We start from the raw sequence: 18,898 nt of genomic DNA, 5'->3' as shown, positions 1-18,898 counted from the left end.
CCTGCCTTCCCTCCCTCCACTTCAGGGCTGTGCAGGATGAACCCTCCTCTCCTCCTCCTTGCAGGGCACACAGACACCCCAACCCTGCCCTGCAGCCCCAGTGCCAGTGGCGTGGTGACCCCCCCTGAGCACAGGGATATGCTGATGTGCAGGAGCAGCACAGGACTTTTCACTTTTATTATAAAAATATCTTGCAAGCAAAAAAAAAAAAAACCAAAACCAAAAAAAAAACCAAAAAAAGTCTGTACAAGCAGTCACATTGCTCCCAAAGCACCCCCAAGGACCCCAGGTGCACCCCAAGCTCCCTGCAATTTCCACAGCTGCAGGAGCCAACAGAGGGAGAGATTCCATATGGTGGCCCAGGGAGGGGGCACATGAAAGACATTTGTCCCCATGGGTGGGCTAGGGGGAGTCTGCTTGGCCCCCAAGACAGAGCTGGAGTGGGGGGAGCATATAAGTCTCTTATAAACTCTGGAGGATTTGGGGGATTCTTTACTTAGGCCTCGGTCTTAATTTTGCACATCTTATTCTAGTGTTAAGTACACAGCAGTAACACCCACGTACAACACAAAACATTGGGGGTTTCAGCTCTAAAAATTAACAGTTACATGTCAAACAGTCAAAACATGTTACACGGTACCTGCGGGGAGCTCCCGGGGGGACCCTCGCACGCTTTGTACAAGCCTGGGGCAGCGCTGGTGGGTCCCAGTGCAGGGCAAGGCTGTGCACAGGAAGGTGATGATGAGGAGGATGCTCGGTGCTGGGGAGCCAGAGCTGGAGCTCCCCTGGACGGCCTTGGCTCAGTGGCCTTCCAGCCTCTTGGCCTTGGGGCGAGACAGAGGTCCCGCAGAAGGGACACTTGGGAAGAGAGGCGGACGCTTCGGTCCTTCCTTTAAAGCCAGAGTTTGGTGTCCAGGCGTGGTGGCAGAGCCCCAGAAGGCAGTGTGGGGGCCCTGCTGGTCCTGGGGAGCCATAGGCCAAGCAGTGGCATCCCCATGAGAGCTGGTGTGGAGGCACTGTCACTGTCCCCTCAGCCCAGCTGGAGCTTCCCAAGGAGCTGCTGCTCCACTGGCTGAATCTGCTTGCGGGCAAACCCGGCACACTGAGGTTGAGCAACCCCTGATGGGGGTCCTGCAGGGATGGAGCTGGCAGCCCCAGAACCAAACTGCCCCCAAAAATCATGTCTCTCTGGATGGGAGAAGACCCCCACAAGTATTGCGGGCTCCATTTCCATCCTAAAACACAGGTACCGCAGCGCATCTTCACATCGCTCCCAGTGCTTCCAGGAGAGCAGTCTCAGGGAGGAGCAGAGCTGCTCCCCGCAGGACAGGGGTCCAGCAGCCACTGCTCCCTCACTTCCTGGTGATCTGGACGCTGGCATACTCGGAGCCGGTGTCCTCGGGGCGCGGGGCCGGCCGCTTGGGCGCCTTGCTGAGGTGCACCATGTCCAGGTCGGCGTAGGTGAGGTTGTCGTCGCCGTTGGGCGCCTGGTTGCTCTGGATGCAGGCGTACTCCGACTGCTGGCTCATCTCCACCATCCGCCGGATCGTCTTCCTCTCCTTCTCGAAGTTCAGGTCCGCGTAGGTCAGGTTGTTGGGGTCGGATTCCTGTGTAAGGTACTAAGAGTTCCTCCTCTGGGAAGATGCCCCTGTACCCACAGCCCTGCTCTGGAGTCAATCCCACTGCAGCTCAACCTAAGGCACCTCAACCTTGCTTGTATGGGGGGACAATGCCAGCAGCCACCACCCTGCAGCCATTCTGCAGCTTCAAATCATGAACCACCCTGTCACCCTGCTCTGCCTTCAAAACCTCTGCCACAGTTCCAGAGCTACCACTGAAGCCCCTCCATCACTCCATCCCAGCAGGGCCAGACTGTCCAGTGATGCCCACACAGGAGCTGGTAGAGCCTGGGTGGGATGGACAGATTGCTGCTGATCACGACTTTGCTCGTAGCTGCGTCACCAAATGCAAAATAACTCCACAAATAGCCTGGCTGGCTATTGCACAGCTGGTTCTCTAGGCAGCACCAATCCAGACTTTACTGGAAGGAGAAGGAGGAGGAAGGCAGAAAAGATTCTAGGAAATAGCTACCCTGGAGCAGCCTCTCTTCCACCTCCAGCCACAGAGTGGAGACACTGAGATGTTTCATAGATGAACCACCACCCTCCTCTAGAGACACAGAGTTGTTTCACTGGAGAAGCACCACCCTCCACTCCCATCTCCAGTGGCTTCCAGCCAATCTCCCTCCCCAGTCCCAGGATGACCCACCTGGGTCGTGGCCTCGCTGCTCTTCTCTGGCTCGTGTAACCTGGAGGAAGGGACAAAACAGATGCATGGAGTGTCCTGTTGCCCTTTCCCTGGTGATGGAGCAGCTGGAGAGGGCAGAGGCAAGCCAAGGTCCTTGCAGCTGCACTCAGCAAGACAGGTCCTGAGCACTGGCTTGTGCTGGTCCAGCTGCCTCTCTGCTGGCCAGAGACCAGCTCCCACCAGCCTGCTCAGCCCCACCACAAGCAAAAAATCCCCATGGGCACAGAACCCCAGCTGGGATGATGGGCAGACACTGTGCTCCTGCCTTCCCTTTCACAAGTTCTGCCCCAGTCCTGAGGGACTTTGGGCTTGAGCTGTCCAGCTCAGAGTTCCCACAGGTTACCTGTGAATTTAGAAGAGATCTGCACTCACCTGGCAGATGGTGAGCTTTTACCTGCCGAAAGAGAAGAAGTTTAGGAAAAAATTAATTCAGGAAACAAGATAAACGCCCCATTTCCCTGGGCACAGAGAACACATGCAGAGACATGCTTCAAGGACAAGGACACATCTTTTCCCAGAGGCAAGTGCCTGCAATTCCCTGGAGTTTCAATCAATTTCATTCAGGACTGTTCCTGGGGGAGCACAGGAGGTACAGGGCAGGGTTTAGACCAGCCAGAGATTTCTCTACAGCCTGCAAACAGCCCAGGCAGCTCTATCAACACCCCACTGGGCAGGACCTGCAGCTGCACAGCCAGGAGTTATTGTCCAATGGGGCAAGGTGAAACCCATGGCAAAGAGAGGGAAAACAGGGTTGGGAGCAGCTGCCTCCCTGCCACATACTCAGCTCCCTTACCCTTCATCTGCTTTGTCCGAATGAGGTACAGAATGGCAGCCACCAGCAGGACCAGCACAGTGCAGACTACTCCCACCACGATGTAGATGAGCCTATCAACTGAAACATCAATGAAAAGGTCACCATGGCCCAAGAACGTGGTACCTCCCAGCCCCTGCAGCCTCACAACTGGGATTGACCCAGTGATGCAAGAGGCACCGAGGAGGACAGCTCAGTGCCTGCCAGCACCACATCCCCCAGCCCCCTGATATGGAGATTTGATCCTTCAACCAAATTTTGATGGGAATTGAGCTTCCTCAGGGGGTGACACCACACAGCCACCCTGGCAGACACCCCATCCCAGCAGCTCTGACTCACCCGTAGATGAGTCCTTGCTTGATTCCCCCTGGGCCGAGTTGGAGATCCACAGGAAGGCTGAGGAGTTGACAGGGGCCTGGGAATCGTGCACCACCCTGCAGGTAACCATGGACCCGTTTTTCTCCTGCGTCGCTTGCACCTCCACCTGACTTTCCAGATTGAACAAGCCCTTGGGGAGCTCTGATGGCTGGGAGATGTTCTTCACCTTTATCTCCATCCCATTCTCCAGCCAGGAAATGGACACATTTTCTGGGTAAAACTCCTTCACGAGGCAGGTGAAGGTCACAGTCTTGTTCACCTCAGTGGGGCTCGGCTCTGTGTGCACTTCAACACTGGGGGGAACTGGGAAGAGAGGCAGAGCTTGGTGTTTGGTGTCCCCAGCTCTGCTGCCCACAGGGGACCCTGTCCCTGCTCTGGGGACCCCTGTCCCCCTGCCAGGGCCCCCAGCCCCACAGGAGCAGGACACCCTAGTGTGAGTCCCCCAGCCCTCACCTCTCAGGACTCTGCTGAGCTGGAAGCTCCCACGCAGCGGGGCCGACAGCGTGGAGTGCTGCACCTCACAGGTGAGCTGTGAGGGGACATCATCCTTCTGCAGGGTCACCCTCACTGTGCTGGACATGTTGTAGGTTTTCAACCTCCATTCGGTGACCTGTGGCTGCTGACCTGATATGGGGTTCTTGTTCTTGAACCATTTTACCTCGATCTCTTTGGGAAAGAACCCTCCAGTTGTGCAGGTGAAAGGCACTGCCTGCCCTGGCACCACTCTCTGCTCAGGCCCAGACACCAGGACAGGGCTGGGTTTGGCTGTGGGGAGAAACACAGGGGCCATCAGACCAGGCTCTGGCCCTGCCCAGCCCTGGGCCTGCCAGGAGCAGAGTCTCCTACAAGGGCACAGGGATGGCTCATGGGATCCTCTCCTGGAGCAGCCCTGAGCCCCTTCCCCATCCCTGTGCCCCCTGAGCAGAGCCCGCTGGGCTGGTTCCCATCAGGAGCTGCTCTGGGAGCCCCACTCACCTTGCACAGACACCTCTGTGCCCTTGCCACGCTGGAACACCTCTTCCTCACCACTGTCCCTCTTGATATACTTCACACAGTAGTAGGTGCCCATGTCCTCAGGCTGAATGTTCTTGATGTGGATGGTGAAGTCTGTGTTGGAATCATTCACTGCTCTTGTCACACGGGGAAAGGATGAGGTCATTCTCTGGTCATAGATGGTCTTGTTCTCACTGCCCCAGCCCTTCAGCCACCTCACACCACCTATCATATCCATTCCAGACGTGGTGCAGTTCAGGGTGAGCGTCTCCCCCGCTGTCACAGGCACCTTGTCCTGGGGCTGGTGCAGAGTGAAGCCCTGGGCACTCACACCTAGAGAAAAAGAGACCAAATCTTGCCTGGCACCTCACATCCAGACTCCTGACTGTTCTCCTAGTCCTGGGGCAGGCTGAGCACTCCAGGTGATGGTCTCTGCTTACAGGCACAGTGCTGTGTCCACAGGACAGAGCTGGATAGGGCTTTGCTTGGTGACTGTGCTGTGCTCCATACAGATAAATCATGGAGCACATCCCAGCTGCCCACATCTCCAACACACTGGGCTGCTCCCCACAACCACCTAGCTTTGTCAGCCAGGAGGAAGAAGTGCACAAAACAACGTGCTCCAAAGAGCCAGCTCCCATCACCAGTGTGACACTGTGTTTTCAGTCCCAAATCTGTCCATTTTCTGCATGGAATCCCAGCCCTGGTGATCCCAGCAGAGCACAGCCAATGCCCCCACCAATGCCAGCCAAGCAGGCACTGTTCCTGCTCAGCAGCAACCCCAGGGAGACAACAACTTTGGAGCATATCCACACCACTGGTCCCTAATCCAGTCACCTGTGCCACACCTCCCTGCACAGACAGACAGTGACATCCCAGACAACCACCATTACACATCCATGGGTTTCCCAGGGGTTAATTCTGGCAGTGCTTCCCATGCCAATATAATTATTGCAACCAAATTCACACAATATTTAAATCCTGGTCACTACTTAAAGGAGCATTTTTTAAAGCCACATAGGGAGAGAAGTGAGGGAACCACTTAGATCCTCCTGCTGGTAACAGGTGGCTGTGGCACCCAGAACAGGTGTCATGGTCACACAGACCATTGTGTTTGAGCAGGTAATGCTCAGCACATGGACAGGCACCCCACATCTCTCACACCAGAATCATGGAATCACAGAAAAAGCTGGAAAAGCCCTAAGATGGCCGAGTCCAACCATGAAGCCAGCATTGCCAAGCCCCCAACCACACCATGACCCCAAGTACCACATGCACAGATCTTTTAAATCCCTCCAGGGATGGCGACTTCACCATTGCCCTGGACAGCTCTCTTATCCTTTCTGTGAAGGACTTTTGCCCAATATCCATCCTAAACCTCCCCAGTACAACTTGAAGCCATTTCCTCCTGTTCTGTTGCTTGTTATTTGGGAGAGGATAATGACCTCCACCCAGCTACAGCCTCCTTTCAGGGAAATCCAGGGCAGCAACTCACCCCAAGGCTTCCCTTGGGACACAGCAGGATAATCTGTCTGGATGCTCCCAGGAGGACCTGCTGTAGGACAAGCTACTCTGACCCCTCTGGCCACAGCTGGCTCTCACAGAGACCAGAGCTGATTTTTGGCAGCTGTTAATCCCTCCTGACTCACAGTGGTATGTGCTGTACCCACAGATGTTCCCACTGTTCCACTGTGTGTGGAATTACTCAATCTCTATGGCCAGAATTACCAGGAGCAGTTTCTCCAGACTGTCCCAGTTAAAGGCTTTTTGCCCAGGGCATCAGTCCACAGCATCCTCAGCCAAAACCTTCAGGCCTTGGGGTTTCCCTTTGAAGGCATGTCAGAGTTAACACAGCAGCAGCATTGGACACCAGAACAAGTTTTTCCCACAAAACAAGCACAGGGGGACGGAGTTGGTTTGTGTCATGTCCAGATGAGTCATTCACTCTGAGCCTTGGTCCTGCACCTGAGCCCTGGGCCCCTGTGAGGCAGCCCCATGGTTCTCAGGGGACACCCCAAGTGGGGAGCAGCCCTGGAGCAGGGGCCTCATGCTCTCCATGTGCTGAACACAGCACTGACAAACACCACTGCATCTGCTTCTGTGGCATCTCCTGAACTTCTCCATCTCCTGCTGCCCAGAGACCTTTCACAAGAAATGGTTGAGAAACTCACAGAGAAGTTCACAAGCACAGAAACATCATCACATCATCTGTCTGTCACCAAACCACTGCACGTGGATGTGACACAGGCAGGGACCAGGCTGCCACAGGCAGAGAGACTGGAATCCCCAGCCAGCAGCCACACACACCCCAAGCCCTTCCATGTACCTGAGGGGGCCACCACACCAAGTACTGGCTCCACCAAATTAGGCAAACAAAGCTCATTAGTGGACAGCACTAAAACAGCAAGGACACATCCCTTGTGTGGCTGCAGGAGCAGGAGGCCAGGGCCACTCCCCACTGCCACCCTGTGCCCTGTGGTCAGGGTGTTATTCACTGCTCCCCTCTGCAAATGCAGCTTCCATGGAGTAGTTATCCCCATGTCCCCTTGAGGGTCCCCTGCACTGGGTGGAGCTGCCTGCACCATCTCCCACAGCCCAACCTGAGCGAGCCGAGCACCTCCTCTTCATCCTCCCTCTCTCCATCTGCCCATCTCCCCACGAGGCACGTGGTGTGCTGAGGAGGAAGAGCTGGGGAAGTGCCTGCTTTGGGGCCCCAAAGAGTGTCAGGGTGGGCACTGCTCAACCCCAAAGTTCATTTCTTGGTTGCAGTGATGGGTCTCAGAAAAACATCCTCAGAAGCACTGGGACACTGAGCTGGGTGCCATGCCTGGTGTGCAGCAAGGGCTCCCCACACCTTGGCACAAGGGTCCTGCCTTCCTGGAACCACAGGGATTTACCCCTGCAAGCAGCAGGGATTCTCCCAGGGTGCAGATCTGCAGCCAAACGTGGATGGTCTGTGTGCATTCCGCAGCACTGAGCCCACATTCCCTCCTCACAGGGGCAGCAGCGTGCCTGCCTCCCTGCCCAGGATCAGCAGGCACAGAGCATGCTGCTGTCCAGGGAAAGGATGCAAGGTGCTTTCCTGCTTTCCTGACTGCTACTGCTCCCAGAGGATCGAGGGATAAAAGGGCTTCACACAGCTGCAGCTTCACTGGCAGCTCTTGGTCACTGCAGAAAACACCATGAGGCTCCAGGCAGCCCCTCAGATAGGATTAAAATGGGGCTTTGGGGTATTTTTCCATGTGTTCTGCTCTGCTGCCTCAGAGACCCTCACCCAGCTCTGTTCAGATCACTCTGTTCAGGGATTTCTGATCTATTACACAGCCTCTAGCCATGATCCACCACAGGAAGACCCCAGAAAAGACCAGCTGGTACCTCCTGGCTGAGAAGGAGTCAATCAGACCTGGCTTCTCCACTTCCCACCTGCATCCAACACCCCACAGCAGCACCAACCTGTTCAGAATGACCCCAAATCCCTGCAGCAGCTCACAGCAATGCCACCCCCCCACCCCACAAAGAGAAAACACAAAGGGGAAGTTGGCAGAAAACCCCAGAACACAAGTTAGAAAATGCAAAGTTTCCACCAAAGCTCTTTCCTCTTTCTCCCTGAACACAGCTTCTCCTCACACACAGACGATGCCTCCCCTTCTCCTTCCTCTTTTGAGGTGCTCACTCAGTAGGAGCAAGAGCCCAGCCAAGCTCCCTCCAGCAGCTCACAACGTGCCTGTGCATCAGGAATGGGATATTGGGAGGCTTCCGGCCACAACCACATGGGACTCCACAACTTCTCCCTGTTTCCCTGCTTCTTTCCTGCTGCCTCATGACACTTTTTTCCTTAGATTTCAAACCACCTGGAACTGGAACACGATCCTCTTGCCCCCATGATCATGGGGAATTTAGATGTTCTGACCCTGTAATCTGCTCTATCCTACACTCCAGAATTAGCCAAGGGTTTTAGAGCCCTGAAAGCATCACCTGACAGTTCCCACGTAGGTGGGAGCATCCTCACAGTGCAGACCCGGAGCACTACCAGCCTGGAGCAGAGGCAGGAGCATGATCTGGCTGAGCCTGCCTCCTTCCCGTTAATCAGTTTAATTTGGGAGCAAAATAATTCCAGCTCTCACTGCAGTGCAAGTTTTCCATGTCGGTGACACATTTTTTTTCTATATTCCACCTTTTGAAGTATTTGATATTGAACAGATTGCAAGAGGCTGGGGTTTAATTCAGGAGAGGCTGCTTGGATGCTTCCTGGTAAAAATAGATTTTTTTCCTCTGAAGGAGCTGGGTGAGGAGCTCCGGGATGGCTGTGTGCTCCAGAAACAACGTGCAGCTGGTCACCGGCATCCAAAGCCCCACAGTCACTCGCTGAAGGAACAGGCCAACGGGCAAGGGAACCCCAAAATAATCCTGCTGGAATTTCACCTGCAGCAGGGCTGCCAGGGGCGGAAACTAACAGGTGCTGCCTATAAAAGGCCTGGAATCTGCTGTTTAGGGAAGGCAAGGAGAGCCCTGGGGATAGCTGCTGAGCCCTGAACAGACCCCAGGGCGCTCAGGGAGGGTTGTACTAAAGGCTGTGTTTCACATCTGTGACATCAGAGGAAGCCTACGCTCACATGCAGCCACCATTTCCAAGCTCCCCTCCTCCAGCATCAGCAGAAATTCATCCCAAGAGCCAGAGCCCCAGCAGGAAACTGAATTCCCCTTTGGAAGGGGATCTGTGGAGACAAACAGGCACGGAAGGGCTCTGCAGGGCAGTTTCTCAATGGGGCTCTGCTGTTTGGCTTCTCACATCTCGCTGCCTTTTCCCCACTGGAAGGTCTCCTCCAGGACCTTTCCTTTTCCCCTCCACTTCTGCAGAAGCTGTCAGAACAGCCGGCAGTGGGAGCCTGGGCCAACTCTGCTGGAGTTCAGCTTAGTTTGAGCCATGGCCCAGGAGGGATTCGCCATATGGAAAAAAAGGACGTGCACGTTTGCACCTAAAATCAAGGATGCAAACCACTTCGCAACGCTGGGGTGGTTTTTTCCCATGGCTGGCTCAAAGAAATGGGGTTCTTACTCCAAGACCACATTTAATTAAGTTCAGGAGGTTTGCTGAGCTATTCTCTCACGCAGGAAATCGCAGTGGCTCACTGGGAAGCTGAACTCACCGCCAAAGCCTTCTTGGCTCTCAGCAGCCAGAGTTTTCAGTTTGGGGCCAGCACTTCTCAGTTGTGATCAGGCGACTCAAAGCAAGGAGTGCTGTGCTGAAAGCATTTGCTTTCTACCCAAGTTTGCATCCAACTCTTTGCCCAAGTAAAGCTTTGATGGTAAATATTTCAATGGGCTTGGGAGAATGTGGGTTTCCCCCGCGGAACTCGGGTTGGGCTGTTTGCAGTAGGATCTGGCTGGATCTCTGGAAGGGGTGGGGTTGGAACAGAGCAAGAAGCTCAGCAGCAAGATGCTCTTGAAGATGCATCACTATTGCTGCAGGTTTGCCTCAAAAATCCCCGTCCCTCCCTTGGCAGGGAGAGTGATTCCTTCGAAATCACCCAAAACGAAACACCCTAGAAAGGAAACACCCTTGAAAGCAGCAGTCACCGCAGTTCCTGGTGGGATGAGAGACTTCTCTTCCCGCTGCCGGTAAAGGAAGCAGCCAAGAGTGGCACGCTTTGACTGGTTCTTTGCTGTGTCCCCTAGCTTTTACAAGGGACTGATGGAGTCATGAACCCCTAGGACATTCTGAGCCTGAGGCGACACAGAACTACTCTGGTGCCCGGAGGTGTTGCAATTCCACCGCTTCAGCGCCCAACAGTTGAGGGGAGAAAGAGCCCACAATGGGCTGAAGCAGGAGGGTAGCAAGAAAAACAAGTTTTTGGCAGAGAAGACAGGCAGCCCTCACCAGAGCTTCCCCATGCCTTTTCCACTACCATCTCCCAGTGGGAATTCGGGCTGCTTGCTGAGATTTGCCTCACCCATAGCTGGCAGGGGGTGCTCGCAAATGGGGTGGGAACAACATGCCTCTTCATGCCCCTGCCGAATTCCCGGCCTGGCTGGGAAGGGGAACGTCGGCCTGCCTTCAAGTTTGGTTCGAGAAGAACCGGCGGGCAAGGGCCCCCGCGGGAGCCCCTCGGCCACCGCCGCTCTCTAGGTCACCGCAGGAAAGGTCAAAGCAACCGTGCGCGGAGAGGCGGCGTCATGTCGGTACCGGAGGTGTGCGGGGAGAGGGGAGAATCGGGGAAAAACCGGGCAGGGAGACAAGGGGGGAACAGGTCAGAGGAGAGGAGCAGGGCGGGATAAAGAGGGGGAAACATAGCAGAGCAGGGAGAGGAGCTGAGTGGGAGGGAAAGGTGGAAAACAGGACATAGGAGGCAGGAGCAGGACAGAAAAAAGAAGGAAAACGGGGCAAAGCAGAGAGGAGCAGCGTGAGAAAGGCGAGAACAAGGCAGAGCGGGGCAGCAGAGTGGGAGGGAAAGGCGGAACAGGGCAAGGAAAGGAGAAGGGAGGCAGGCAGAAGCCATGGCTTACCGGGCAGGGCGAGCAGCAGCAGGCAGGGCAGTGCCCAGGCGGTGCGGCCGGGATCCCGGGGATGCGGCTCCATCGGTGCGGGGAGCGGAGCCCGCGGCTTCACAGCGCGGCCCCGCGCCCGGCTCGGCGGCTGGGTTTAATAAATAAGACAAATTAAAAGAAAAAAAAATATAAAGAAGAGAAGGAAAAAAAAAAAAGGCAAAAAAGGAAAAGAAACAAAAAAGCGCAGAACTGCAGCTGGCGAAGGAAATCGCTTTTCTCAGCCCCAAAATGAGGAAGGAGGCCGGGCTCCCCCCTTTCTCCCCCCGCGGCGGGCGGGCAGCGCACACGCACGCACCGACACGGACCCGCGGCCCCGCCGCCGCCCGTGGGCACCGGAGCGGGCTCGGGGCCGCTGACGGGGCCGCCGCGGCGGGGCCCCGGGCGGGCGCGTGCCCCGGTGCCGCGCCGAGCCGCCTCCCCCCGCCGCCCCGCCGCGCCGCCTCCGTTGCCGTGGTACCGGGGAGGGACGGAGCCGGCCCCAGCTTCGAGACCCCCCTCCGGTTCCCAGCAGCCCCGGTGTAGCGCCGCTTCCCCCCGTGGCGGGGGCGAAGCCAGCCCCGCCCGCCCCGGGGCAGAGTCCTCCGGCCAGCCCGGTGTGCGGCTGCCTTAAGGTGGGCTGGGAGGGGACCCCCGGGACCGGCCGCCAGCAGCCCCGGGGTGCCCGGTCCATGTCGGCCGAGGCAGAGGCAGGAGGCTCCATGGCCCCAGGGCTGCGGGGATGGGGGCTGGGGGTCCTCTCACTCGCCACCGCTTCGGCACGGCCACAGCACACAGCCCAGCATCTCTGAGCTGGGACTGGGGTGCAGGAGCACACAGGGGGTGTTCGGGGTCCTGAACACCCAGGGACCATGTGGAGCTGAGCCAGGACAGCCCGTGGCAGAGGCACAACCAGCACGCAGCCTTGGGGGTCCCAAATGCCCAGGGACCTCCCAAGGGACCGCGCAGGGCTAAGCCGTGAGCCCGTGGCAGAGGCACGAGTGTTGTTTTGCCGGTGCCACAGGGACAGGCCAGCTTGACCCGAGGGGGTCAGGGCCAGGAGGGGACACTGGTGCAGCACAGGCAGAGAGTGGATGGGGAGGGAGAGGAAAACCCTGCACAGCACGCTGGGAGATTGGGGACATCCCTGTGATGTCCCCTCAGCGGGAGCCTGCAGCGAAAAGAAGCGAGAGCCTGAGGACATGGCAGCTGTAATTGTAGGCAGGGCTGAGGAAGAGGAGGAGGGTGTTGGGATGTCAGCATCCACGGGATTCATGGATGCTGCACTGCCCTGCTTCTCTCCGACACAAAGTCCTTCCCAGGGGAGTCACAAGGGCACATTCTCCACTCTCTGCACCTGTCACAGCTTCTCACACTGCCCAGGGGCACTTCAGCCAGGCCAGGCAGGTACCTGGGATGCCAGGTGCAATGCTGGCAGCTCCCAGCACCGCCCCACTGTCTCCTCTGCCCTCCCAGGGCTGGGGTGGACACTGCAGAGCGGGAGCTCCCAGCCCACCCAGCATCACCTGCAGCATCCCCGGCAGCACAGATCACACCAATCGCTCTCCCACACTGGGCTGGTCCCCGAGGACAGCACTGGGTGCCATACTGGAGGACCCGCTGCTGGCTCCCCGCTCCTCCCCAGGCAGCCGCCAGGGCTGTCGGTTTTATTTAGAGCTTCGCACAAACACAGCCGAGATATCTGAAGTGACTTGGCACCACCAAGCTGCGCACGGCGCCCGCCTGCGCATCCCCGGCCCCGCCAGCCTCCCCCTCAGCCCCAGCTACGCCCATGGGGCACATCCAGCCTTAATTTAGCACTGCTGGGAGCCGGGATCAGCTCCCAGGCTTCTGCACTCGCCTTCCTCTGCGATCCCCTGGCAGCTGCAGGCTGCTCTCGAGGGTTGTGGCCAGTACTGCTCCCACTGGAAAAACTTTTTTGTGGCTAGCAGCACTGATCCTGGAAAGCCCAGTACAGCCATCATTTTCTTTCACAGAGCTGGCCAGAGTGGCCAACAAGGAGCAGGGATCCAGAGGAGCCCTTGGATTTGGCTTTTTACACATAGCAATACTTTTTTTGCACAGGGATGGGACACGGGCACATCACTGCAGTCCACAGGCACCTCACAAGAGGAAGCAAAAGGGCAGGTGCTGAACTCTGCTCTCGGGTGACCAGCAATTAGACCGAAGGGAACTGCAAGAAGGTCTGTCGGGGAAGTTTGAGATTGGATATTGGGAAAAGGTTCTTTTACCAGAATGTGTTTGGGTACTGGAACAGGTTCCCCTAGGCACTGGTGACATCCCCAAGCCTACCAGAGCTCAAAAGGCATTTGGATAATGCTGTAAAGCACAGGGTGGGATTCTTGAGGTGTCCTGTGCCAGTTCAGGAGTTGGACTTGATGATCCTTGTGGGTCACTTTCAGCTCTGGATATTCCATGGAATTAGCAGTGGCTTGTGGAAACCCTTCAGCTACATCACTCTGGGCAGTGTATCCCACCCAGCCCAAGTGCAGAAACGGGAACCTTCAAGGTAATGGGTGCTCAGCAGGAGAGCAAATGCCAGGGACACCCTGCAGCCGTTCACAGCCACCTTTCCTGGTTATTTTTACATGGAAGCACAGATCTGGTTGGTTTCAGCCTGTCTGGGGTGTTCAGCTCAGTTTGAAGGTGCAGACAACCTGTTCTGAGGCGATCACAGAGCAGAGCCAGCCCGCACACAAGCAGCAGCCACCGCAGAGCGCTCGGGAAGGGAAGTTAGAGCTTAAAAAAGCTCTGCAAGAGAAGGTACAGCACAGAGCAGATGGCACGGCGCGAGCTTCCCGGGAAGAGCTGCTATTGCTCCCCATTAGGAAGCATATGGGCAGGCTCAGCTGCCTCCCCTCCTACCCATGGCCCTTCCACTTGGCATCACAGGGACCCTGCTCCAACACGAGAGGTTTGGAGGATACACCCTGGCAGGGCAGCCCCTGCCCTGCTCTTGGCAGGGAACCACAGGGAGAGGAGCATTCGGCTCCTTGTGCCAGTGGCAGAGGGACAACGCAAAATTTTGGGAGTGGAACTCCATCATCATCCTCCTTCTGCACAGAACACCCACAGTGAGCAGGAGGCTGCAGTGCTGCTTGGCAGGGCAGGCAGTGCTGCTGGGCTCTCTGTGCTGCCAGCGGGCACCAGGCTGTGCTTGCTCTGCAGCATCTCTGTGCTTCAGCTCAAATCCCCTGCTCCAGCATTCCAGAGACCCTGGAGGATTCCAGAGCTCGGCTCTCCCTGGCCCCAGGAGCTGGGCAGCAGCCAGCATGGGGACAGGGCAGTGTTTCAGGACAGCTTTTCAAGAATAAGTTGATTTTCACAGCTTTGAGGCACAATGAAGAACTCCCATCACACTGTTAGCACTCGACTGGGGAAGGCACATGCTCCGTGTGCCAGGGCTGGGCCAGGCTCAGCCACCCCCACAGGTTTGGGTGCTGGGCAGGCAGGGGTCTGCTCCCCTTCCCTATTCCCAGCCAGGACCATAGGCCCAATGTACTTTCTGCATTCCCTTGCTCCCAGCTGGGCAGCTCTGCAGGATCTGCCTCCTCCCCAGGAGGAGCTACAGACCCATCCACACACAGGGACCACCAGCCAGGTCAACAGCACCCCATCTCTTGTCAGAGCCTGGCAGCATCCAATGGGAACAATTATAGCCTTGCCAGAGCACTCCCAGTGGAAAGTCCTGCAGCACTGGTTTTGCCCAGACTGTTCTTTCATGCCTTAATCAGCTGTCTGTCTGATCCTCTCCCAGCCCCAGGCCCCCAGGAGCAGCAGTGGCTCACTTGGCTGGAGGGGATTCACAGGGATGGAGGTGGGAGAGGTTCCAGTCTCTGCCCTGCAGGGCCAAACCTGGGCCTGTTGTTGAGTCACATTTCACTGATGGAGGTGACTCCAGTCTTTCCCTGCCTGGCACTTTGTCCCTCATGTTCCCCACTCCAGCAATGGGATGGCACAGTGGGAGAAGTACCAATAGCCTGAGTGGTCACATCACACCAGGACACAGCAGTTGTCCCAAATGCTCAGTCCATCCTTCACCCAAACCAGCTTAGGGATACAGAAAGAACCCACCAATACTTTGGACATCAGCCTGGAGAACACCCCAAATTCAGCATCCAGAGGTGCTGTTTTGGGGCTGTGGGCACACAGCCATGCCCAAGCAGCCAGTACTTGTGGGAGGCCTCCACAATAATGACTCAATGATCTTAGAGGTCTTTTCCAACCTCAAAGATTCCTTGATAAACCAAAACATGCAGCATGGAGCATGTGGAGCTGCAGGGACTCACCACCCTGGGGAAAATCAGAACCAACGTGGCCCAGTCCCAGACACAAACATCTCCCAGCCCAGCCCCCTGAGAGGTGCTGCTTTGACAGCTCACCACAACAAAACACCCTGTGGGACCACATCAGAGCACCAGGCCCACACAAGGTCTGTTCTGACATCTAGAAGTCAGTGCAGCCTCCATTCAGCTAGCTAGCAGCATGTTCCCCCCATCCATCCTCCAGCTTCAAAAACAAATTTCAAGACCCCTCAAGGACCAACAAATTTCAGGACCACCTCACCAAGGTGGACACATTCTACATCCCCCCACTCCCACATCTCAGGCTTCAGTCAGCACCCAAAGAGGGCTTTCAGCTGGGAGAGAAACACAAATGTCTCTTGAAGCAGGAGCACCAATTACACTGCTGATATTTAGGGCTTCCAGCACAACAAATGGAGCTGCAGCTTCATTAGGTACCTTGCCAATTTAATCCGAGACATGCAGTACAGGGGAAGCTTAAATTAGTTTATCTCATGTTAACTTATAACAAGCAATATGGTAATGTGGGCATGGTTTTCATGGACTGTGACCCAGGGAAGGGGCACCCACAGCCCTCTAAACATGGATTTAAGAAGCAGGGGTATGTATCCTACCTGTCTCCTTATACTCCTGTGATAACATCCACCACATCACTCTTATATGGGAGAGACCCTGGAGAGGGTGATGAGCTGCAGGGGCCTTGTTAAGGCTGTGATTGGCAGGAGAAGGGTGGGAGCAGCCAGTCCACGGGCAAAGCCCTCACCTTTTCAGGGGGCTCATGGGAACTACCTGCAGTTGTTTTAGCCAAGCTTTTATTGGGTGATTTAGGAGTTACAGCTGAGTTATTTCAGCTCTGTCAGGTCTTTGTGAGGGCTCTGAGGCCCAGCTGGTGCAGATGGTGTAGGGGGATGAATGGGGTGGAGGTGAGGTGCTCCCTGGCATGGGGCTCACTCTGAGTAGGCTCCTCTGTCCACACTGACCAGACCTGTTTCTGCCCCCTCCTTAGGGAGCAGGACTTCAAATCACAGCCCACTTAATTTTAGTGGCCCTCTGCCACAGAATTAATCCCCAGCACTGCCAGGATCAGCTGGTTCCCTCCGAGCCCCTGAAATGACTTTCAGGGAGGATGAGGGAGGGACACAGCTGGGCTTTGCTGGGTTGGAGTGGTGCTCTGAGTGCCCTCACACAGTGTCACCCTGGGCTTCAGCAGTGGCAGCAGAGCCCAGTGTCAGACCACTCACTGCTTTAGAATGTCCACCACTGTCTACCAAGCAAGAAAGAAAACCCACAGGCTATAGCAGGGATTGTATCCATCCCAGGGCCAGGCTGTGCTCCCAGGCTGCTCCCACCCTGCAGTGCTGCCCTGGGGGATGCTGCAAACCAGGGAATTGACCAGGCTTCCTTAATGCAGCCCAGTGTGCTCACAATCTGGGGGAATTCCTCACGGCTGTGTCAGAGCAGGAAAGGTGGTTTATATCCTGTGCCTGGCCTGGAAACGGCTCTGGCTGACCTGAGGTGAGGAGTTTTAGGGTAAAAGTGCTGACAGGCTGGGAAAAGCCAGCATTGGTGTTGGCTGGAAGGACAGGCTGGCAGTGCTGGCGCCTGTGCCCGCTGAGGTGCCCGAGTGCTGGCAGGGCTGTGCTGAGCTTTGCTGGCAGACAGGATCCTGCCCCTTGGCCCAGAGGAGGGTTTGCTCTCTGCTGTGAGTCTGCAACACGTGCACAGCCCCGGGACTGAGCTGCACAGGAAGTGGTGCAGTGATCATCCCTGGAAGTGTTCAAAAAAATGTGAATGTGGCACTTGAGGACGTAGGGTAGTGGTGGGCTTGGCAGTGCTGGAGGAATGGTTGGACTCAATGATCTTAGGGGCTGTTCCAACCTTAACTGATGACAGGGACAGGGGAACAAGAGAGGCTCCACTCAGAGTAGCTCAGCAGGGACACAGGGTGGCCCCAGTCCTGCACCCTTTGTGCCAGTGTTTGCCAAACTGGGAGACATCTGTGCTGTCTGTATGGGGCAGAGCTGGGCTCAGCCCAGCTCTGATGGGCTCCAGAGCCACAGGGAGCTTTGATGCCCATCCTGGCATCAAACACCAGGACTCTGCCCCAACCCCAGGAGCAGAAATGCTGTGGAGGAGGAAGTGGCAGGGACGGGGGAAGGGCAGGAGGCAGGGTGCTGGCAGAGAGCTCCAGCCATGCAGGGACATTTCAGAGCTGGGTGTTAATCATTGATGGAGATGTTTGAACTAAGGCCTCCCTCCCCACTCTGGAGGGGGAAGTTCTGCACTGTAATGGCTCGTGGGGATGCGGTGGCAGTGCCAGTACCCAGATCCCCCAGCACAAAACCAGCCTCATGCAGCAATGCTGGAGAAGACCTTGATCTCCCCTTGGTGGTACCACCAGGACTGTGGCTGAGGAACGAGCAATCTCAGTTTCTAATCTCAGTTTCTAATGCCAGTTGTGTTTTTTTTCTTTTTTTTTTTTTTTTTTTTTTCTGCATCCTCTCCACATTCTTTGTTGATTGCGAATCGTTATCGTGAAAGCGCATCCGAGGCTGCAGCAGCAGATAACGCGGTGCTGCCGGCCGGCGGCTGGAGCTCATCGAGGCTGCACCGCCCCAGAGTCCTGCGGCAGCTGCGGCTGGAAATAAAACTGCTAACGTGGGGGATTGATCATGTTCAGCCAGCTCAGCCCATTGCTTCCTGCTTGGCAGAGCCCTTGCTGTGAAGTGCTAAAATCCAGGCTCAGAGGTGGGATTTGTGCTGTGGAAGCTGGCGTGTGGGCATCGCCGGGGTGATGCCCCATGCAGGGCTGAGACACGGCACACGGGGTGTAGGAGAGCTGGTACAACCCTGTGTCACTCTTTACTGCAAAGGGAGGGTGTGTTCAGCAGTGGGGGCTTCAGGGGTCATTTGTGAAAGTGCTGGATCCGATGCCTCACGGTGGAAATGGCACAACTGCTGGGATGCAGGGGGGCTGCACCCCTGGAACAGCCAGACCAAGCCCTTGGAAGAGGATGCTGACCAGCCCTCAGGGCCATCCCAGCCCTCCTGCCAGGTTGTCCCTGTGGTCACTGTCGCCATGTTGTCCACCTAGCAGCCCCAAAGAGCCACATTCCAGACCTGTTAGTTCTTTATTTTGGCCCTGTTGAGACCAAACACATCCAAACTGCCTAACTCAGCACTCTCAGCTCTGTGGGACTGGGATTATTCTGGCCCTGCTGCTGGAGGCTGGATGGAGAAAAATGCTTCTCCGAGAGGTTTTGCGTTAGTTTGTCCTTTTTTATTTTTTTTTTTTTTTTTTTTTTAAAGTTGAAAGGCAACAAAAAAGTCTGGGGGATTAATCCTGGGTCGGCAGAATCCACCATGCTCCCAGTGGCTGCATCGCTCCAAGGGGCCGGCCCTGATAAGGAGCTGCAAATCCGAGCTGCCAAGTGCTGCCATCCTGCTGAAGCCTTGGAGGGGGATCAGGGATTTAGAGGGTCTGTGCGATGCCTAACAGGTTTAGAAAATATTGCCTGGGATTATCCACTCGCGGCGGTGACCGGACACCTCTGAGCCGCGG

General features: G+C 56.2%; 1 protein-coding gene across 1 annotated transcript; it reads right to left on the bottom strand.

Annotated features, from left to right (window-relative positions):
- Positions 1–147: 147 nt before the first annotated feature.
- Positions 148–11,481, bottom strand: LOC306809923 (tyrosine-protein phosphatase non-receptor type substrate 1-like). Its single transcript, XM_079321890.1, has 9 exons — positions 11,331–11,481; positions 10,994–11,123; positions 4,472–4,822; positions 3,950–4,261; positions 3,458–3,799; positions 3,101–3,199; positions 2,680–2,701; positions 2,269–2,308; positions 148–1,607 (listed from the first exon to the last, which is right to left on the bottom strand). Exons 2-9 carry the CDS (start codon positions 11,064–11,066, stop codon positions 1,353–1,355), a joined length of 1,494 nt encoding a protein of 497 aa, XP_079178016.1. The 5' UTR covers positions 11,067–11,123; positions 11,331–11,481; the 3' UTR covers positions 148–1,352.
- Positions 11,482–18,898: the final 7,417 nt, after the last annotated feature.

This window comes from Erithacus rubecula, assembly GCF_903797595.1.
Source record: "Erithacus rubecula genome assembly, chromosome: 18".
Lineage (NCBI taxonomy): Eukaryota > Metazoa > Chordata > Aves > Passeriformes > Muscicapidae > Erithacus > Erithacus rubecula.
The sequence above is the reverse complement of the archived record's forward strand: the minus strand, read 5'-3'. Positions and strand labels throughout refer to the sequence as shown.

Bases quoted from the DNA above. Each gene is read 5' to 3' on its own strand.
- LOC306809923 (XM_079321890.1), bottom strand. From the start codon at position 11,066: ATGGAGCCGCATCCCCGGGATCCCGGCCGCACCGCCTGGGCACTGCCC. The intron at 2,702-3,100 runs GTAAGGGAGCTG...CTCTTTCGGCAG, and splicing joins TCGGACAAAGCAGATGAAGG to GTAAAAGCTCACCATCTGCC. The intron at 1,608-2,268 runs GTGGGTCATCCT...TACCTTACACAG, and splicing joins GCAGCGAGGCCACGACCCAG to GAATCCGACCCCAACAACCT.